Source organism: Talpa occidentalis, unplaced genomic scaffold (assembly GCF_014898055.3).
Source record: "Talpa occidentalis isolate TD23 unplaced genomic scaffold, MPIMG_talOcc4v2.1 talOcc4.11, whole genome shotgun sequence".
Classification (NCBI taxonomy): Eukaryota; Metazoa; Chordata; class Mammalia; order Eulipotyphla; family Talpidae; genus Talpa; species Talpa occidentalis.
In genome coordinates, this window is record NW_023601104.1 from 71,751,455 (window position 1) to 71,775,030 (window position 23,576).

The following is a 23,576-nucleotide window of genomic DNA, read 5'->3' on the forward strand; positions in this document are numbered from 1 at the left end:
ATAATTCTCAGAAGGGCTCAATTCATGTGAATAGTTAGCCAAAAGTTATAGTCTAGAATATTCTTTAAAAAAGATTTCATTTATTTTATATTCAATTTGATTTTACTGATTATTCAACCTGGAAAAACCTAGAAATTCTATTAACTATTCACTCTAAAGTTCCACATTTCTACACTGATTTCTAAGTTACAATTTAATTTATGAAACATTCACAACTCCAACTGAAGGTTCACTTTTAACAGCCATGTATTAATATATTTTACAATAAGACCTAATATGTACATTTGTAACACTATGGATAATAAAAGCCAATAGAATGTGGGGAGGAAAATAATTTATAAATGAAAATATGCAGATGAATTTTCTATTTCAGAATTGATATAAAAATTCTGAAGGAGAAACTGCTATTCAACTAGGATAGTGTCCACATTTTCTTGTGTGAGTTCTGACTCTAAGGCACAAGATGAGTCTAACTGTTCTTGCGACAAACGAGAACTTTTTAGGGGGATATCAGACCAGCTGTCACAATAAGGTTGAAATCTCTGTGCTAATGCATTACCAAACCTTTGGCATCGATTATATTTATAAGGTTTACCTTTGTGTGTATACATGTGTTCTAGCAATTGGCTCTTTCGCAGAAATTTATGACCACAGATGGTACAGCTGATTTTTCTTTTCCTTGAAAAAGAAAAATTACAGTTTAATTCTACTGGTTCAGTGTCTTTGGAGATCAAAGACACTTGACTAATCTGCAAAGGTTCTGTGGTACCCCGGTTTGAGTGGTCAGGTTGCTGTTCATTCTCCTTGACGATGAAGGAGCTTAGCCTGCGGCATTCAAGAGCCTCACTGTTTTCATTAAGTGGATGCACTTCACCAAGGTCATTACTTTCCAAGATGGAAGCAGGGACACCAAATGGGAGGGATCCAGACACATGTGTATGGAGATGTTGTCTTAGGTTGTTACGGGAATCAAAACGTTCCCCACAGTAATGGCATAAGTGTATTTTGATGCTGCTTTCGGTAAAAGTAGAACCTGTCACTTCCGAAGAAGGTGAAGGGTGGCTCTGAGAGATCACAGATTCTGGGTCGCATCTTTCCTGCTTGATGGACACTGGGGGCTTCGGGTGCTCCTCCAAGGCCTGGGTGGCAGGATGGGCCCTCTGCTGGTCTGTAGTGCCATCATCCAGCCCAATTGCAAGAGAAAGCTGCAACTGGGGGTGGTCACCCTGAACAGCAGCTCTGTTTCCATTGTTACTGGAAGGAGCTTCTTTGACCTCTAGTCCTTGCTTGACAGCCGTTTTTTGGGTTGTTGAGATCTGAATGCCATACAAATTTGAGGACTGTACAGTCTCCGGTGAGAACACTTGATTCATTTCAGTTGCAATGTGAGAAAGGTAGTCCGCATGAAGAAATCGAATCCCTTCCTCCAAACGACTATGATCCACAATCTGTTTCGGCCCTTTCCCCGTGTACATAATGTGCAACAAATAGCTGAATATGTCAGGTTGGATGTCAGTTGGTTGTATTTTTATGCATTCACTGTTAAAAACAAACAAAAAAAGACCCACAGAAAATGAAATAACCCAGTTGGCCTTCTAGTTAACAGAATGGTCTTAGGCTAAAACAATTTCTTACTAGGAGGTTCAAACTTAGCAACCTGCCTTGATGAAAGAGAGCAAATAAAGCTTGAACTTTCATGGTATATCTGTTTTGTGATCCAGCAACAAGTCTTTATATATTCAATCTACCGTCTACAGTTAGGGAACACAGGCATTTTGATGAGCTCAATGACTCCTAAGTTATATGTATCATACTAGATGGCCAGGGGGCAGAAAAACAATGAATAGGTACCCTGTTCTTGAGGAACTTAACAATCTACTGCATATATTTATCAAAAGAATTGAAAACAAATACCTGTACACCAATGTCCATTACATTAGCCAAAAGGTGGGAACAACCCAGTTATCCATCAACAGATGATGTATAAACAAAATGTGGCACATATAATGGGGTATTATTCAACCACCAAAAAGAAGGAAATTCTGACACATGCTACAACATGGATGAGGCTTGAAATCATTATGCTTAGTGAAATAAGCCAGATACAAAAAGAAAATTTTTTCGTAATGCCATTTATAAGAAATATCTAGAACAGAACCAGAGGAAAGAAGCATGAGCTAACATGGCGGCGAGGAGACGCTGCGAGTAAGATCTCCCATTAAAAAAAGTTAATAGGGAGGAAAAGCGGCAGGTCCCAGTGAGAACTGGGACACGGAAGATAAACGGACGACTCCAGCAAACTGCCCGAAAAAGAAAGTTGCCATAAAAGAGGACGAGAAGGGAGGGAAGCGCAGAACCCTGCTCCCCTCCCCCGCCCACAAAGTCGGCACTCTCCGACCGGCAGAGAGGAGGAAACAACAAACCAAAACGGCCAACAAGAAAAACGGACACAGCAAGCGGGACTGTGAGTGGAAAGGAACTATTGCAGCCACCACACCCCGTGAACGGGAGCTGAGGCGAACTCTGCAGGATCCGCCGCGGAGGTGAGCTCCAGGCGCCATTAAAGAGAGCTCCGCCCAGGAGGAGACCAGCCCCAGCACACAGCCCCGGCCGCCCGGCTGCTTGAAACTGACAGATGACTCCTGGAAGAACCAGAGGGGAACAGAGAAGCCCACCCAAGATGCCGGCCAGTCCCAACAACACAGTGTCCCAACGCATACGGCAAATTAGAAAACAGACAGTAGGGAGGAGAAGAACCACACGCAACCTAGCAACTCTCCAGAGAAAAAGCACACCACAAAAAGAAAGCCAGCCCCCAGATTGCAAAGACAATAACTTGGAAGAATTTCTGAGCCTTCCAGAAAGAGAATTTAAAATTGCCGTGATTAAAAAACTGACAGAAGTCATAAAGGAAAACAATGATAAGGGAAAAATAATCAACGATCAGAAGAATGCAATTGAGTCCCTAGAGAGGGAAAACAATGGTCAGAAGAAAGAAATTGAGTCCCTAAAGAGGGAAGTAAAAGAAATGCAGGAGATCAAAGAATTAATGGAAGAACTAAAGAATTCTGGGAAAAGCAATGAAAGCAGAATAGATGAAATGGAAGAACGAATAAGTAATCTTGAAGACACAGAAATAAAAAGAACCAAAACAGAAAAGGAAAGAGAAGTACGAAGGAAAAAGAACGAAGAAAGACTTCGGGAACTATCTGACTCCATGAGGAAAGGAAATATAAGAGTTATAGGAATACCAGAAGGAGAGGAGAGAGATGTAGGAACAGAGAAAATATTCAAAGAGATAATTGAAGAGAACTTCCCAAATGTGAAGAAGGAGCTGAAAATTGATATACAAGAAGCAAGAAGAACACCAAACTTCCACGACGAAAGGAAAAATACAGCAAGACACATAATAGTAAAGCTCCCAAGAATCCAGGACAAGGAAAAAATAATGAAGCTGGCAAGAGGGAAGAAACAGATAACATTCAAAGGAAAACCAATCAGGCTGACATCAGACTTCTCCGAAGAAACACTACGGGCAAGGAGAGAGTGGAGGGACATAGTCAACAGACTCCAAGAAAACAGATGCCAACCAAGAATACTCTATCCCGCAAAGCTCTCCTTCCTCTTTGAAGAAAGAATATGGACCTTCCCAGACAAACAGAAACTCCGGAATTTCATTGCAACTAAACCCCCACTCCAAAAAATACTACAAGGAGTCCTAAAGCCAGAACCTCAGAGGGACGAATAACAATGAAAGAAGGCCAAAAAAAAAAAAAGTTATTAAAAGAATAAATAAATAAAATCAAAGGAAAGACAAACACAATGGCAAATACAGATGTTAACATATCAATATTAACTCTAAATGTAAATGGACTAAACTCTTCAATAAAAAGACACAGAGTGGCAGCCTGGATTAAGAAACAAAACCCAACCTTTTGCTGTCTCCAGGAAACACATTTAGCTACAAAAGATAAAAATAGGCTCAAAGTTAAAGGATGGAAAACAATCCTACAAGCAAATGGACCAAAAAAGAAAGCAGGAACAGCTATACTTATATCAGATAAAACAGATTTCAAACTCAAAAAGATAAAAAGAGACCCCAATGGTCACTACATTATGATCAAGGGGACAATACTTCAAGAAGAAATAACACTCATTAACATATACTCACCAAACGAAGGAGCACCAAAATATATCAGACAACTGTTGTCCTCTCTGAAAACAGACATCAGAGAAAACACATACGTAGTGGGAGACTTCAACACACCACTATCAACAATGGATAGATCAACAAGACAAAAAATAAGTAAAGAAACCAAAGCTCTAAATAAGGACCTAGAGCAATTAGGCTTAACAGACATCTATAGAACACTAAACCCCAAAAAAACGGAGTACACATTTTTCTCAAGCGCACACGGATCATTCTCCAGGATCGATCACATACTGGGGCACAAGACAAACATCAACAGATACACCAAGATTGAAATCATATCAACCATCTTTTCTGACCATGAAGGCATCAAACTAGAAATAAACCATAAAAAGAAGGCAAGGAACTTTCCTACCTCATGGAGATTAAAAACCACACTACTGGAAGACCATTGGACTAATGAGGAGATCAAAGAAGAAATTAAAAAATTTTTTGAATTGAACGACAAGGAGGACACTAATATCCTAAATGTATGGGATGCAGCAAAAGCAGTAATAAGAGGAAAATATATAGCAATAGAAGCTCACATCAAGAAACAAGAAAGAACGCAAAGAAACAACCTCATCTCGAAGCTCAAAGATCTAGAAAAAGAACAACAAAAAAACCCCAAAACCAGTAGAAGAAAAGAAATAATAAAAACCAAAGCAGAAATAAATGAAATTGAAACTAAAAAAACAATCCAAAAGATCAATGAAACCAAGAGCTGGTTTTTTGAAAAAATCAATAAAATAGACAAACCCCTAGCCAGGCTCACAAAGGAAAAAAGGGAGAAAGCACAAATAAACAGGATCATCAATGAAAGAGGAGAAATCACAACGGACACAGCAGAAATCAAAAGAATAATCAGTAACTACTATGAACAGTTATATGGAAACAAGTTTAACAATCTAGAGGAGATGGACAAATTCCTACAACTCTACAATCACCCAAAGCTAGATAAAGAAGAAATAGAACACCTAAACAGACCAATTACAATTAGCGAAATTGAAATGGTAATAAAAAACCTCCCCAAAAACAAAAGCCCAGGACCTGATGGATTTACAAATGAATTCTACCAAACATTCAGAGACGAATTAGTGCCTATCCTTCACAAACTCTTCCAAAAATTGAGAAGGAAGGGACAATACCAAACACGTTTTATGAAGCCAACATTACACTAATACCAAAACCGAACAAGGACAACACAAAAAAGGAAAACTACAGGCCAATCTCCCTAATGAACACTGATGCAAAAATCCTCAATAAAATTTTAGCTATCAGAATCCAACAATGTATCCATAAGATAATTCACCACGACCAAGTTGGATTCATTCCAGGGGCACAAGGATGGTTTAACATCCGAAAATCAATCAACGTTATCCAACACATCAACAAAAAGAAATATAAAAACCATATGATAATATCAATAGATGCTGAGAAAGCTTTCGACAAAGTGCAACACCCATTCATGATAAAAGCCCTTGAAATTCTGGGGATACAAGGAACATACCTCAACATCATAAAGGCCATCTATGACAAGCCAACAGCCAGTATCATTCTCAATGGTGAAAAGCTGAAAGCAATTCCATTAAGATCTGGAACAAGACAAGGATGTCCACTCTCACCATTGCTTTTCAATATAATACTGGAAGTCCTAGCCAGGGCAATAAGACAAGAGAAAGACATCCAAGGAATCCAAATAGGAAAAGAAGAAGTCAAACTATCACTATTTGCAGACGATATGATATTATACATAGAGAACCCCAAAAACTCCACAGAAAAGCTAATTCAACTCATCAATCAGTTCAGTAAAGTGGCAGGATACAAAATCAACACGCAAAAGTCAGTAGCCTTCCTATACACAAACAATAAATCTGAAGAAGAAGAAATCAAAAAGACCATCCCTTTTGTTATTGAAACAAAAAAAATCAAATATTTGGGAATAAATCTAACAAAAGAGGTAAAGGACCTATACAAAGAAAACTATAAAACACTGTTAAAAGAAATAGAAGAAGACACAAAGAAATGGAGAGACATCCCCTGCTCATGGATTGGAAGAATAAACATTATTAAAATGGCCATCCTACCAAAAGCAATATACAGATTCAATGCTATTCCAATCAAAATTTCAATGTCATTCTTCAAAGAAATAGAACAATTATTGATGAAATTCATATGGAATCACCAAAAACCCCGAATAGCCAAAGCTCTCCTGAAAAAAAAAGAAGGGAATGGAGGCATCAGACTCCCAGACTTCAAACTATACTACAAAGCCATAATCATCAAAACTGCATGGTATTGGAACAAGAACAGACATACAGACCAATGGAATCGAATAGAAAATCCAGAAATAAACCCACAGATTTATGGTCAACTAATCTTTGACAAAGGAGCAAAGAATATGCATTGGAGCAAAGAAAGTTTGTTCAATAAATGGTGCTGGGAAAACTGGGTCGCTACATGCAAAAGAATGAAGCTTGACCACCACCTCACACCATACACAAAAATCAACTCAAAATGGATTAAAGAACTAGACATAAGACCTGAAACCAAAAAAAAAATATATATAGAAGGAAATATAGGAGAAACACTACGTGATTTGCACATCAAAGACATCTTTACAGACACATCACCCAAAGCAGTGATAGTGAAGGCAAAGATAAACAGCTGGGACTACATCAAATTAAAGAGCTTTTGCACAGCAAAAGAGACAATAACAAAAACAAAGAGAAACCCCACCAACTGGGAGAACATTTTTGCACCCAACACTAATGATAAAGGACTGATCACAAAAATCTGCAAAGAGCTGATGAGACTCAACAACAACAAAGAAAATAATCCAGTCAAAAAATGGGCAGAAGAGCTTAAAAGAAACTTCTCTGAAGAGGAAATGCAAATGGCCAACAGGCATATGAAAAAATGTTCAACATCACTTGTCATCAGGGAAATGCAAATCAAAACTACCATGAGATACCATCTTACACCAGTGAGAATGGCACATATTAAAAAAACTAGCAACAACAAATGTTGGCGAGGGTGTGGAGAAAAAGGAACTCTTCTGCACTGTTGGTGGGAGTGCAAACTGGTCCAACCACTGTGGAAAGCTGTATGGAGATTTCTGGACCTACTAAACATAGAGCTTCCATATGATCCAGCAATTCCACTCCTAGGTATTTACCCAAAGGACACAGAAACATCAATTCCAAAGAACACCTGCACCCCTATGTTTATAGCAGCACTGTTTACAATAGCTAAGCTTTGGAAACAACCCAAATGCCCAAAAGTAGATGACTGGATCAAGAAGATGTGGTACATATATACCATGGAATATTACTCAGCATTCAAAAAAGATAAACACATGCAATTTGCAGCAACATGGATGGCGCTGGAAGGGATCATGCTCAGCGAAATAAGCCAAAAAGAAAAAGAAAAATACCGGATGGTCTCACTCATAGCAGGAATCTAGAAAACTTAAATAAGGGACCAGGAAAATGAATAACTATAAGAAAGTGAAAATCAAAATCAACAAAAAACTATGAACCAGAGACACTTTTAGGGGGGCGGGGGTGGGAGGGGAGGGATTGGGGTCAGAATGGGGGGGCTGCAATTGTATGGGGAATATAACAATAAAATTTATTTAAAAAAAAATTAAAAAAAAAAAAAAAAAAACAATGAATTTAAAAAAAAAAAAAAAAAAAAGAAATATCTAGAACAAGCAAATTTCACAGAGACAGAAAGCAAATTAGAAGCAAACAGGAGTTTTGGGGACAGAAGTTAATGGGCACAGTCTATGTTTGAGGTAATGAAAAGTTTCAGAAATGTACAGTTGTAATGGTTGCATGGCATTGTGAATTTAATTATCACCACTGAACTGTACAATTAAAAATGGTTAAAATGGCAAATTATGTTATATATATTTTGCCACAATAAGAAATATTATGAAAATGTAAAAGATCCCCTGAAATTGATTAATACTTAGAATTTAAATTATGATTACCTTATTTTGGCTTCCAAACTATATTGAAACATCTACTCTTTAAATCACAGATGAATGCAAGCATAACTTTGAAAAGCTTTAAGATAACCCAAAAGCCCAATTTTTACATATGAATTTAGAATTCAGATAATAGATGGTAGATATTATTATAACAAGAAATCAGGAAACACCCTACAAAATGAAGATTAAGTCTACCTGAGAAAGTGCTGGATGTCAAAGAACAATAGAATCAGTCAATGGATCTACCTTTCCTGAGGTAGAAGTTTGTGTCAATGCACCAGCATGAAGTGGGTGGCAGCATGCTGGCAATCCATTTCTTCAGTCCTGGTATCACAGGATTCCCTCTTGGGTTCCACTCTTAGTACTGAACCACCTACTTCCACGTCTATGGCAAGTTTTTTTTTTTTTTTTAAAATATATGTATCAGCACACAATTCTGTTAACTGAGGGGTTTTTTAGATGCTCAACAGAGATACCACGGAGCGGACCTGCCACTTCTGTACCTCCTGGATACAGTTAAGCATGGTGCCTGGTACACAGAGGGTGCTTTGATGGGAAACCAACTCACAGTTCTCGGATAACACTGATGTGAAAGTAATGTTTCTAATCCAGTTTCTACACTGACACTTAGGTTATACAGGAAACTCTTTTGCATGACAGAAAATGCTACCCATGGCCCATCCCTCACTCCAACCTCCTCTCCCCTTGTAACACATATTCAGCCATTCTAACTACTCTGTTTTCCAAATGTGCTAGTCTAGTTCATATCTGCATGTTTTCATGCATTTTTGTCCCCCTCTTTATGCAATGTACCTTTTTTGCATTTCCCTATACCTGAAAAATTCCTGATCCTTTAAGACCCAGGGCTGCTATAAAATTTGTTCCAATAGGGCTACCGACTCTCCACTCTACCTTGTATAACATTTCTATTATAGACTTATCACATTAATTATTAACAATAGCAGTTAACATCATAAAGTTCTATTCTAAGCATTTTATTCATTGTTTTTATTTTTAAAAGAATTATTTATTTATACAAGAACCGGGGTACAGGCCAGAGGGTGCGGGAGGGTGAGAGGATTCACCAGAGACAGAGTGGGGAACAGAACAGGCAGACTGATGGAAACACACTGGTGAGGGGATCAGCACGTGAGACAGGAGAGGTCTGCCGCGCCATGTGGGTTGCGCCGCGGCTGGTGGGGATCAAACCGGCACTGCAGAGGCTATGGACAGCTTTACAGCGCTGCGCTCAACCACCTGCGCCAGTAGGGAGGCCCTATTCTAAGCATTTTAATATTAAACCATCTAATAGTCTCAATATAATGGGGTGGGTGCAGTGTTTTACAGAGAAGGAGACTGAGGCACAGAGAGATCAATTAAACTACTATGAATTTTTTGAGGGCAGGGAATATAACATAACCTGTAAAGGAGATCCTGTACAAGGGATGACAAGTATGTACATAAAAAACATTTGAAGTAAAGAACAATTAAATAAAAATGTACAATGGAGGCTGTCTCTTAAGTATTTTATGTAAGGTCTTTAAAAAAAAGTGTTCTATCACTGTCAATCTAGGACGGATGAAAACTATTCTTACTATAAGTTCAGAATCTGAGTAACACTTTCTTGCCCTCTCTATATATACTTATCATGTTTGGATAACCCAAATTCAAAAAATTTTTAAAAAAATGAAACAAAGACCTATGACACTGAATATAAGGTGGGCAGAATTATGGTACTGAAATCTTCCTGTGAAAGTGAATACAATAGAAATCAACAACTTAGTGACTAAGAGCACAGACCTTTAAGACCATAAGACCTGCATTTGAACTTATTAGCTGTATATAACTTATTAACTGTATAATCCTGAATGGGTAAGTTACTTAACACTCATTCTTAGTTTCCTTTTTTCTAAAACAGAAAAAATTACAGGAGAATTTACATTAGGTAAATTCTTTACTGTGGGATAAGCGTTCAATAAATTTTAGTTGTGTTGTTTTCATTGTTATCTTCCACCATAGATCCTATACGCCTAGTTTAATTACTCATGTGTAAAGAAATTAATAAAAAATGTTTTGTTTATTAGTGACCCCATAACAAAGAATCCCCAAAATGATGTGTTATAATAGGCTAATAACACAATATTAAAAATACTTCTGATTTATAAAAGCACATCCTTACCTTGTTTGGTGAATAAATATCATCTTGAAATAGTTAGAAAAAGCAGCAAGCACTGCTCTGTGGGCTTTGAAATAAACATCTCCGATAGCAACTGTGCAATCACACAGAAAACCAAATTCTCGTTGCATGTTGAGCTGTTGCAGAAGGACAAGGCTATGGCTAGCTGTGTCCATTGTGGCTCTAAGAAAAAAAACAAAATACGTATTTTTTTGTTTTTGTAAAATTGGCTACAGTTCATACAGACCTAGAGTACAAGGAGATCTAGTTTTAAATGAAATCATTCAACAGTTTTCAGTATTGCTGATTTCAACTTATACCTAGCACTTAATCCATCATGACAACTGATATCAACTCTGCTTAAAATATAAAATATGCTCTTCTTTATCTGGTAAGAGGGTAACTTGATATGAGTGATATAAGGGAACGCCTGTCACTTTTTATCTACACAATTACAAAGTTTCTAGTTCTTAGTTTCCTCACTGGAAAAATAGGAATGAGATACTGATCACTGCCTCAGAGTTAAATGTGGTAAGTTACAGGAAAAGCACCTTATAGTGGAAACTCTATTCAAATATTAGCTATAAATGTTAATAACACAACAAAGTGTTCTGGCTGGGCTATGGTGGTCAGTGATCCTTACGGATCATCTGTGTAATCAGGCAACACCAGCCTTCTATCATAAAATGTCTCAGAAACTTAGCAGACACACTAAGTTCAGGAACCCTCAAAGTAGATGCTAAGCCTCATCCAGGGGTCTCATGGGAAAGAATCTAAATCCTGAATTAGACATATATAAACACGGAGGTTCCTGAAGGAAGCAGAATATAGGTTGGTACCAAATGGTTTCATGGGGAAAAAAATCATGCATGAGAAAGAACGCACAAAGAATTCTGCTAAAGTCTAGTGTGACAACCAATGACATCTAAGAGAGCCATGGTTTCAGGCAAATGGGAGGTAGCTATACTCACTACCCACCCATCCTGTGCAGAGAGCCCTGATGATTTAGGAGAGATGGGGGTTTTGGTATAAAGGGCAATAATGGATGGAAGAGGGAGGGTTGGGAGAACCTCCTCTGAAAAAGCAAATCCTAAAAAAATTAAATTTCCTCAGTAGACAGAGAGGCCAAGGTCTACAGAAGTCACTAATGAGAGTGTGGGGTTATTTGTAAGGAGAATGGCAGCAGTGTAAGCAGCAAACTGCTTGAGTGATTAATAATATAAAAACAGCTAACACTTGATAGTACTTCCTATGTGTCAGAGACTTTGTGTCATTTAATCTTCAATACAATTCTATGCAAAAGGAGGGCCTCCTGGGTGGTAGCGGTTGAGCACTGGGCTGCGAGGCTGTCAGCAGCCTCTGCAGCGCTGGTTCAATCTCCGGCCACGGGGTGAGGGTCCTCTCCTGCCGCCCGCTGCTCCCCTCAGCAGTGTACTTCATCACTCTGCCCATTCTGCTTTCCACTCTGGATCTGGTGAATTCTCTTACCCTCCCGCGACTCTGACTGTACCCAGTGCTTGCATAAATAAATAAATAAATATTTAAATAAATAAATACATAAATAAATACATAAACAATTCTGTGCAAAAGGGACTATTCAATGCATTTTACAGATGAAGCAATGAATCAGCACAGAGTTAATTTACCCAAGTTCACAATGCTAGTAAGTGACAGAAAAGGGGATTCAAAGCAAGGCACTGGGCTCAAGAGCCCAAATGTCCTTCCTCTCCACCTCCCAGAGGGAACATAACCCACAAACCAGAGGACCCTGTCTAGTTACACATCAAGGCCTCTGTAATATTTGGAAAGAGGAATCAGAGAGAAACCCAGGTTTCCTGCTGGTTAAGCAAATGTCACAGAGGAAAAAAATATACTTATTAGTGGATAGTCAAGAATATAACTGATAAAGATAAATGTAGTTATTACTAATAAAAACTTAAATATATTTTTATTGAAATTATGTATCTAGTATTCTGATATGAAATAATCCCCAAAATACATTAATTTAAAAAAGAGGGCCTCCCTGGTGGTGCAGGAGTTAAAGTCTCAGCACTATCAAGCTATCACCAGCTACTGTGGCATGAGTTCGATCCAGGGAGCTGACCCACATGGCACAGCACACTCTCTCTTGTCTTGCCTGCTGTTCCCCTCGGCAGTGTATTTCAGCAGATCTGCCTGTTCTGTTCCCCATTCTCTCTGGTGAATCCTCTCACCACCACCCCTCCTCAGCACCTTTGGCCTACACCCCAGTTCTTGTATGCATATATAAATCTTTAAAAAAAAATAATAATTTTAAAAAGTATACAATTGCATAAAAAGTACTGTTTATATAAAAGATTGGTTATTTTATTTTTAAAGGTGGGGTAAGAATTTATGTAAGAATATACTCTTGTTTATATATAGTTCTCTGGAAAGCTTCAGAGAAATGAGTAAAATGTTTGTTTCTGGGAGTGCAAACAGGGAGCAGGGTGTTAAGGGTGGGACTAACTATGCCGCTTGAACTAAAAAAAAAAACCCTTTTATTGAAGTTTAACATCATAAACCATAAACACATATTCCTTTTTCCCTTCTCATTTTTTAAAATTATAAAATATTTCAGACAGATAAGTAGGTTCAAAGAATAATGTAACAAATGTCCACACTTGACCACAGAAAGTAAACATTACAAATATAGCAGAGATCCCCCGACATCTCTTTCTCATTTACTCCCCTACCACCACCACCCATCTTGCCTCCCAAGGCAACCATCACCCAATATGTGGTGTTTATGGCTCTCCTATATATCATCACATCCTTACTTACGTTTATATCCTTTTTTTTTTTTTTAAATGCTCGCCATCTCTTTTTTTTTTCCTTTAATATTTATTTATTTATTTATACAAGCACCGGGTACAGTCAGAAGCACGGGAGGGTGAGAGAATTCGCCAGAGCCAGAGCGGGGAGCAGAGCAGGCAGAAGGACCGAAGTACACTGCTGAGGGGAGCAGCGGGCGGCAGGAGAGGTCTGCACGCCATGTGGGACCCGCCTCCGGTGGCCGGGGAGCAGCCGGGGATCGAACTGGCGCTGCAGAGGCTGCGGGCAGCTTCGGAACCCAGCGCTCAACCGCTGCGCCACCGGGGAGGCCCTACGTTTATATCCTTTTACAAGGTGTAAGATTATTTTGCATGTTTTAAAATTTTATGTGAATAACATTGTACTTGAGAAATTCTACACTCGTGCATTAATTGAAAAAATTCTACTCATTCAAACATAAGTTTCTCCTATTACTCCCCCACAAAAAACAAAACTTTCACATGTCATTCTAAAAGCCTTTAAGCAACAAAGAAATAAGGTAACAAAACCTAGAGAAACTTAAGACTATCTTCTAAAAATATAAACAAAAATCCAAATTGTTGGTATTGCTCCAAAAGGCCCTTTAACAAATTCACCATTTGTTGTATTTACCACATTCCCCAGACCCTAAGATACTACCAACTTATAGGGAAATTTAAAAAACCAAAATAAAATTCTATATTAGAGATTTCTGTCTGTGAAAAATGTGTATCTTAGACTCAGAAATGTTCAAATTGAAGTACCTTAACCTAGCCAGCCTTACAAAATTATGTTCAAAACCCCCATTATATCATAAACATTTCACCAGTTCTTTCCATGTATATGTTGTGTATTAGTCTAATGAACTACTGAACCACATGGAAGTGAGAAATGGCACACTAAAACGCTGCATATACAAAAATCTTGTGGCTAATGGTCTATGACTAATAGTTAAATTCTTCATTTATTGAACAAATATCTCTTGAAAAGGAATTTAACAAAGAAAAATCACTGGAGAACATGCACTGTATAAGGTACGGGGACAGAAAAAATTACATTGATGCTGCAGTCAAGATGATTACAGGCCAATAGGAGAGATAAAACATGAAACAGGAAGTAGAAGCGGTAAGTGCTGTAAGAGCAGTTCAGAGAACATGCTACAGAGGAAAGATAAATTACAGGCAACCCAATGGAATATAAACCATTTGAACTGAATTTAGATAAAGAAGGGAACACAGCATTCCCGGCAGGAAAAAATGAATAAAATTACAGGGAGGAGCATGAACATATAAATATCAGAAGAATTCCTTTTGGCATAGAGAAACAAATGGGAATAATGAGGGGGGGGGGTGTCAGCTCACCTAGGGTGCTGAATGTAAAAGTAAAAGGCACTCCAGTTGTGTTGACAGAATTATTTAAAATGTTTTCTGTGGGAGGGAGAACACTATAGTAGTCAAAGCTTAGACAACCTGGGTTGAAATTCCAGCTGTCATTTGAAAAACTGTGTTAACTTCACAAGATGCTTAACCCTCTGGTTAAGTATGGGTCTTGGTTTCATTTATAAAATATGAATAATTACAGTATTTACAGGTTGTTATATAGATTTAGTAAGATAATGCATAGAAACACGTAGAAATAGTGGGGCCATAGTAAGTGTCCAGTAAATACCAGTTATCATCTTCATCACCATTATCAGGCCTGTGAATCAAGACTGCTCTAGCAGCAACATATGTAAAAGATTAGCAAGGGAAAGACATGGAGAAAGGAGGACTAGCAAGATATCTACAGCAATATCCAAGCAGCAGCAGTGGGAAGAAGGAATACAAGATACCCTCCGACATGAATTGGCAGACTGAATGTGGTTGGCTACAGAGATCAAGTCAAAGGTGTCCCAGAATTTCAGCTCAGGTAATTCGAAGAATTTATTCTTTCCTTCAGGTCATGGCAGACTAACTGCCATGTGCTGGGTAATGAAATAAAGGGAGAGTTCCAGAATACCAGAGAAGCAGCATAGTAGCTGGCTTGGTAAGTGACATTTCAATTTGGACACAGTGAGTTCAAGGTATTTACTCTAGAATATCTGAGTAGAAAGGTCTAGTTATCAGTGGAGACTATGCAGGACTGGGGCTCCAGATAGTGCAGGACTAGAGAGGGAGGTGGCCCTCTGACATGAACCGACTGTAGAGTGAAATAAGAGGAAAAAGAAGCTAAGAATGAATCCTTGAAGAACACAGAAAAGATACAATAAGACAGAAGAGGGGAAATAAGTAAACAATAGTGTCACTGAATTTAAGGGAGATGAAGGAAAGAACTTTCGTCGGAGGTGGCAATGGTGTAGAATGTTACAGAGGATGACATCTATTACAAATAACCCTAAGTGTGGTGACTAAGAGGTTTCTGGTGACCTCTGACAAGTTTGGGAAAGCAGCAAGAACAAAACATATGACTCCAAGAAGACGTTAAAAAGTAGCTGCAGATAGGACAGTACACAGTGAGCTGCATATCTAAGACTCAGGCTCAGGAAGGGTAGAATCTCTAGAAACCAGAAAAAATACAATTAAAAGTTTAAGTGCAGCAGTTAGCCATGGAGAAAAGAGAGCTCTTTCGACAGTGGACAGGAAATGGCTGAGGTGAAAGAATGAGTACTATTTCAGATGGCATTGACTCACAACTATTAGGTCAGTCCACATGCAGGGAGAGGAGGTAAATTCAGTCCTCGAAAGAAAGCTGAAATAACCATCCCTGACACTAATATAGGACATTAAGGTTTATGGATAACTTGGTTGGACCAAATTTATTTGTATCAAATGATACAGTTTCTACTAATCCTTATTTTAACTGTCACCATCGCTAATCTATTAATCTGTTCAGTCTATTCAGTGCATTTATTTTAGGTATGATTTTTGGTCTAAATTTTCATTTCGCTTTTTTAAAAATATTTTATATAATTCTTACATCATTTTTCATTTTTGCACAATGTATGCATTTTCATTTTGGCTATATTCCCCATACAATTGCACCCTCCCTTATTTTGACCCTAATCCTTCCTCTCCCCACTCACCACTCCCCCTCTGCCCCCGCCGTAGTATATCTTTAGTTTACAGTTGCTTGTTGATTTTGATTTTACTTCGTATTAATCAGTCTTTTTCCTGGTCCCTTATTTAGGTTTTCTAAATTCCTGCTATGAGTGAGACCATCCGGTATTTTTCTTTTCTTTCTGAGTTATTTCGCTGAGCATGATCCCTTCTAGCTCCATTCATGTTGCTGCAAACTGCATGGGTTTATCTTTTTTGATTGCTGAGTAACATTTCACTTTTTTTTAGCATCTCTCTGTTGAGATTTCCTATCTGTCCATACATTTACAACCTTATTTTGTCCTAAATCTACTTTAAATCTTCTCCATTAGGGGCCTCCCTGGTGGTGCAAGGGTTAAGCATAGCACTGAGAAGCTATCTGCAGCCTCTGCAGCTCAAGCTTCATCCCTGGCTGGCCAGGGAGCTGCCCACATGGCACAGAAGACTCTCCTGAGTTGCCCCCTGCTCCTCTCAGCAGTGTATTTCAGTAGATCTGCCTGTTCTGCTCCCTACTCTGTCTATGGTGAATCTACTCACACCCCTCCCCCCCACATCTCTAGCCTGTACCCCAGTTCTTTTATGCATAAATAAATAAATCTCCACTGAATCCTACCTCTGAGTCATCTTGGGGTCAATCTCCATTGATCAGAGTGATCATTACTGTTTCTTTACATATCTAGTAGTCTTTTTGGGTCATAGCATGGACATTGTGATGACTACAATGAAGATTCTACATTTTTTAATACCCAAGAGAATTGATGCTTTTGCAGATACCTAACTTGGCTGGACTTAAAATTCCAGGCTCAGTATTTTTTAGCGTTAAGGGTGTTCTCTGGAGGCTGCTCAAACAAATGTGTGAGTTTAAGAGGTCAGCAAGAGATTTGATGTGAGTTTATATATGTATTTGGGGTCCAAGATTGACATTTTTTTCCAGAATTTTTCTCTTTACTTTCTAGCTGTGTGGTCACTCTAAACTCTCTCCTCTTCCTTAGGCAGGTAAAATTAGAGGTTATCATCCCAGTTTTAGGCATTTTGTCATGTCACCAACTGGAGCCTTCTCTTTGGCTCAAAGTCATACAAATGGAAATGCAATTACTGCTGTTGCCTTCTTCCAAGTGTGGACGGCATTCCAGTTTCTGCTGGCTATCTCTCCAATGTCCTCTGCTAGTTTAAAAAAAAAAATCCCCATTTTTTTTTTTTTAAAGATTTATTTCTTTATTTATACAAGCACTGGGTATAGTCAGAAGCACAGGAGGGTGAGAGGATTCACCAGAGCCAGAACAGGGAACAGAACAGGCAGACTAACGAAATACACTGCTCAGGGGAGCAGCGGGTGCGGCAGGAGAGGTCTGTCACACCATGTGGGACTCTCTCTGGGGGCCAGGGATCAAACCAGCACTGCAGAGGCTCCGGGCAGCTTTGCAGCCCAGCGCTCCACTGCTTGCCACCAGGGGAGGCCTTTCCCATTTTTTTAATCTGCAGAATTGTCCCAATAGGAACTACTCAGCAATTTATCAGCAGTTCTAAATGTTCTGGTCTTGAGATCTATTTACACTTTTAAAAAGATTTATTTCTTTATCCATAGAAGAACAGGGGTGTAGGCCAGAGGTGTGGGGCGGTGAGAGGATTCACCAGAGTCTGAGTGGGGATGTATAGGAGGATGTACTGAAATACATTGCTGGGGGGAGCAGGGGATGAGGCAGGAGAGGTCTGCTATGCCATGTGGGTTAGCTCCCTGGCGGGGGATCAAACTCATGCTGCAGTGGCTGGTGATAGCTTGCTAGCACTGACACTTTAACCCCTGAACCACCAGGAAGGGCCCGTCCTTTTAATATCTTGCTCTAAAAAGTAGAGCTAGGTTTTCTCTACTTCTGCTATTAAATTTGTTACCACATATTATTTTGATTCAAAAGATTTTGGCTTTGCAAGAGGAAGGTCCTTGCAGACCCACTGAAAGGGTTTCAGGAACCTCTAGGGGGTTCTTGGATCACACTTTGATGACCTGTGCCCTACACTATCTTTTCCAAATCCCGAGAGATAGTAAAGGAGGAATCGCAGGATCAAAAAAGTCAGGAAAGGCACCCAAAATTGTAGTCTACTAGGTATTAAATGGTATTGGTAGTATACTACTTCAAGTCTGACTTTAAACTTCGTGCCCTTTCTACAAAACCCCAATGTAGAACTTCCAATATATTTGTCAATTGCAGATTTTGCAGATATGTTGGATCAAATCGGGGTGGGGAGAAAGGTGCAAATTTTCCAAGTTTATAAAAAGAAACAAATTCAGATATGTTTAAAAAACACAACTTATAATAGGTTCATTAAACTCATTTACATAATAATAGGCCTTTGGTATTTTCATCAAATTTTACCTCAGGGCAATAGAGCCAATCCATCACAAAGTTAGTAAAAAGACTTTCTAATACAAACTACTTTGCAAATCATTAGCCAGCCTTTTTATGTAGCTTTTGCTCAGCAATTCTGTTTTCACTGGTAAGTGAAATAACTAAAATCTTCTATGCCTAAAAATCTTACAAGTTTGAGAACTTTTGGTGGAAATGTTGAGATGTATGAGAGGTTATGGAAAAACAACCTTTTTATTTTAATAATTTATAGTAAAATACCTATTAGAGCCAAAATATAAGAGTATTACATCTTAAAACTTCTTATCTATTATCAAAGTGGTATATTATAATAGGGCTACTGATGATATTTAAGAGAGACTACAAAAACCCTGTTTATTGACTAAATCAAAGTAACTGGATTAGCTCAAATTAAGTTAGGTAAAACAACTTTGTTTCTATATTTAACTCAATGTTAGCTTGATATTCAATATCTTTGATTTTTATTTTAAAAAATCTATTCTAGGGCCTGCGTGGTGGCACAAGGGGTTAAGCACTGCACTATGAAGCAATCCAAAGCCTCTGCAGCTTCAGAGCAGCCCACATGGTGCAGCAGACCTTTCCTGCCGCCCACTGTTCCCCTCAGCAGTGTATTTCGTCAGTCTGCCTGTTCTGTTCTCCGCTCTGGCTCTGGTGAATTCTCTCCCGAGCTTCTGACTGTACCCAGTGCTTGTATAAATAAATAAATAAATCTTAAAAAAAAAAAGACTATGAGACAGGAAAGTTGGCAGAGGGAATGTGTACAGCTTTTTTGAGATACTTACTCATGGCTATAAATACAAACAAATACTCAAAGTGCCATAAGATAAAAGATTTTTATACAATGATTAAAACTTTTTAATGATACTTTCATACAAGATTGTGGTATTGCCTAGACAAAAAATGTTTGCAGAAGCCATTTATGTGAATGGGGTTCTTATTACTGACTGTATTGTAAAGCTTTCCTTGTAGAGTTGTACTGATGTCTGAGTCCTACTCCAGACTAACCTAAATAGAATTGTTGGAGGTGAGTGTTTAAAAAATTCCTCAGGAGATTTGAATATGACGCCTCAGCTATGAAACACTGAGTGAGGAGGACACAAGAATATTTCACACACTAAAATTACAGAAAAAGAAGCAATGTTACAAGTCTCAAAACACGAGAATTATACTGATTACATTCAATGAAAAAAATCAACAACTATAATTTTAATTGTAAACTAAACTTAAAATTAGCCACCTTGAAGAAAGGAAGACACCACAGGCAGAGAAGGAACACACCATTTTCAGGCTTCTGTTTAAAAAGTAATTAGAATCAGAGGTATTTATTCTTATACTCCATTACACCTAAAAATGATATGGAAAATCCAAATCTGTAAATACTATGAGGTAAAATCGGCAACAACTCTAGGCATCTGCTTATGAAAATCACTGAGAATGTTAAGAAAAGAGGTTAACAAGTAGATGTGGTAGACGATACAGGAAGAGCAGTTATGCTCTAGAAACCCTTTACGGAACAGGGAAACATTAGGTTGTGGCCCCCTCCCTATTGGCAGTCAGCCTACTACACCTCTAACCCCCATCGAAACAAGAGGGATGCCGGATAAAACCACAGCAAGGCAAACAACAATGTTAACACCAGTGAATGTAAATTGCTAGTGGGTCTTAAAAAAAATCAGAACTCTGTGAAGAAGTATTTCTTCTTTTTGTCCACTAAAAAATAAAGATTGTATTTCTCAAAGGTCAGGAGAAAGACATAGAATACAATACAGACAGGAATGATTATAAGTGAATACAGGTGAGCCAATACTTCCTGTGCCACAGAATGTTGCAGAAATATGGGCTGAGAAAATCTTTTGCTAACAGTGCCTAGAATTTTTCAAAAGAAAAAAAAAGTTGTATGATTGATTTGTGACCAAGGAAGACATGAAATAGAAAAAAATTAAAAAACAGTAATTCTATAAACATTTTTTTCTACATATGGTTAAAAGAAAAAAAAATCCTTCTAGTGAAGAGAAAGTAAATAGGTTTGATCAATAATTCTGAAACTGATGTTTGCTTCATTTTTCCTCTTCTTCCACTCTCCCTAAGCAAGTTCAAGCTGCAGCCTTTCATATTCTAGATGTTATATGTTCTACTCCTTAGCGATAGTTACTATTTTATTGAGGAGACAATATGCAAGGCCTGATGTCAAGTGCTCTATGTACAGTCTCCTTTCATCCTCACTATGTTTCCATTTTACAGATGAGGAAAAACCTAGGCTTAGGACACGCTACTAGGAGATAATATAAAGTGGGTCTAACTCCATAGCCTATGCTGCTGGTAATCACAAACCGGAACAGAATTTTTCTTAGTATTCTCTTAAAAGAATGAAGCTCATATGTTATTTTGGATAAATAAGCAGAAAGGGGGCACAGGAAGTGGTGGGGAAGTACTTCATAGTTTATCAAGATAAGAGCACCTGCACTGCTTTTTTAACACAAGGAAAAAAACCTGTAATAATATAAAATCCCCAACTCTTTCTGGTCATTATTACTAAAATAGACAGATTTTTTCCCCAACAATATGGTCCAGCACCACCTTACAGACCATAGTAAATAAATCACTTTAGTTCAGTGGCGGGAGGGCATTACCCAACACTTCCCAGCATAACCCTCGCAGGATATTTTACAGCCAAGGCTCTTGGGCTCCTCCTCCATAGCCAGACAGCTTGGCTCCTTTGCATGCCCCTCAGGAGATAGGGTGGAAACACACAGCTCCACTTTCTAAGGCATAGAGGGCAGCTGAAAGTCCTGCTCAGCCTCTCTGGGCAACCACAGGCGCCAATAAATCAGCCACAGGCGATTCTCTCATCCCCATCCTGACTTCAAGTGGTAGCAAGATATAATGCAGAAGAGCACTGACTGGACTTGAGAGATAAATATCTAGGCTCAAATTCTACTGCAAATGACTGCATCTAAGCCAGGTAAATCACTGAGACCAGTTTCTTCATTTGTAACATGGAAACAATACTACTTCCCTATTGGCAATTCGAAATTCATCTATAAAAAGCAGTGAGTCTCTATAGGTACTCAACAAAGAGCAAACAAACCTCGGTAGAATCCATCTGCACTATCTCCAATTAAGACGTTCAGTCAGGGCAAAAAGGTATAGCAAATCACATGAGGCCCCTTCCTTCTTTCTTGTTGATCATCCCCGCAATGTTCCATAGCTTTCTGCGACAGAACTAACCTACACCATGTCCTATGCGATCGGTATTCTGTTGCCTATTTAGGAGTCGATTTCTCATAATGGATTAATAGTTCATTCTTAATTAAAACATCCAGATTGCTAAGGACTTTGATGCCTTAACTTAAGGAAGCAACCGATACTGCAAACATTGGTCATTCTTGCAGAGAACAGGGCTGAATCCGTGTGGTGACAGAGCTCCAAAGTCTATCAAGGAGGATCTATTCCACTTAGAAATCGTGCCAACCTCACTCCTTAAAATACCAGAGGCATCACACAGGCCAAGTCTGCTTTCTTAAAAGCTGAATATAATCACCTCTGGTGAACAGTCTCTACAGAGTGGGTCAAAATGGCACGGTAGTTCTGCAGTGTTGGGACTCAAAAAGACCAAGGCACCCGGAATCTGGCAACCAGTTCAAGACATGTAAGATCTCCATCAAGCTATGCGTTCTTTAGGCCTGGTGTCTTCATCTGTAAAATGAGAAATGAACTGGGTTTTCCATAAAGCCCCTTTTAGCTCTAAAATCTGTGATTCCCAAGTGCATTTTACACACTTGACAAAATCCAGAGTGAATCGATAGCTTTGCCAAGAGAATGATGCCCAAATTAATCCTCTGAAGGAAAACAGGCCTTAATTTATGAGACAAGTTAGCCGCCCTGACGTCGCAGGTACAGTATGCTAGGGGATGCCTAGGTCGCTTGGTGTCTCCAAAGAAAGAGTGCCAGGGGAAGACAGTGAAAGACGAAGCAAGTTTTAAAAAAAGATAAACTGGGTTTGCTTTAGATGCGATTAATATAATGTGAAAAATAAAGAAATGGAAGAATTGTGCGAGGACTGAAAAATAAAATATGCGGGGGCCATTAGACCAGAAAAGGGGTAATCACAAATTGGGATGACGGGAGGGGAGACGGCAGCCCGAGCACCTCGCGGGCGGCACCTGGAGACCCGCCCCGTGACTGGAGGAGTCGGCGCTCGAGCTGGGGAAGGCCGACGGCCCCGGGGGCTTCCCGCTCGAGGCCGCACCCGGGCCGGCAGCGGAGGGCTTCCAGCCCGTCTCGGCCCGTGCGGGCAGCGAAGGGTGGCTCTGGAGCTCCTCGGCCCAGCGCTCACTCAGGGTTGCCATTTTCCTCCGGCGCCCTGATTGACATGTCAAACGGACCAAAAACAACCCTCTCCCCAGCTACTTGCATCTAAGCCGCGACCGCCTCAGCTGCCGGCCGCCGCCCCGGGCGGCTGGCGGCGGGAGGGACTGAACCCGGAGCAGCCCACAAGGGCTGGGCCGCGTCGCTTACCCAGACGCCGCCGCGGCGGCCGGCCGGATCCTCCGTGCGGGAGGGGCGGCTCCCGCGCCGTGCACGTCACGCGGAGGCGCCGGCTCACGCACCCCGAGGCCCGCTCTCGCGCGGCTTCCCGCGCCGACCGGCCCGCGATGGGCCCACGTGACCGCGCGCCGGGTCGCCGGGGAAGGAAGGGCGCGGGGGCCGGAGTGTGCGTGCCTGCGTGCGTGCGTACGTGCGCGCCCGTCCGCCCGCCCGCTCGCTCGCTCGCTCACTCGCGCTGGTGGCGGGGCGGGGGTCGGCCCGCGCTCCGGGCGCCTCCGCGGCGGTCCCCAGTCGTGACTCTGTAGGCGGAAGCGTGGAGACCAGCTAGAGCGTCACTGGCGTCCCACACACAACCGCGTGACCCGGGGACTTTCCCCAGGGTGTGCAAAAGCACGGA

The 23,576-nt window shown here is 39.9% G+C and overlaps 1 protein-coding gene across 3 annotated transcripts; it reads right to left on the bottom strand.

The window, feature by feature from the left end:
* Nucleotides 1–322: 322 nt before the first annotated feature.
* Nucleotides 323–23,327, bottom strand: ZBTB25 (zinc finger and BTB domain containing 25). Of its 3 annotated transcripts, none has more exons than XM_037503494.1 (3): nucleotides 23,150–23,327; nucleotides 10,366–10,545; nucleotides 323–1,539 (listed from the first exon to the last, which is right to left on the bottom strand). In XM_037503494.1, exons 2-3 carry the CDS (start codon nucleotides 10,536–10,538, stop codon nucleotides 405–407), a joined length of 1,308 nt encoding a protein of 435 aa, XP_037359391.1. In that variant the 5' UTR covers nucleotides 10,539–10,545; nucleotides 23,150–23,327; the 3' UTR covers nucleotides 323–404. The 3 variants fall into 3 exon arrangements, with proteins under 3 accessions (XP_037359391.1, XP_037359392.1, XP_054547004.1); XM_037503495.2 differs by lacking the exon at nucleotides 23,150–23,327 and adding an exon at nucleotides 21,720–22,819; XM_054691029.1 differs by lacking the exon at nucleotides 23,150–23,327 and adding an exon at nucleotides 16,861–17,387.
* Nucleotides 23,328–23,576: the final 249 nt, after the last annotated feature.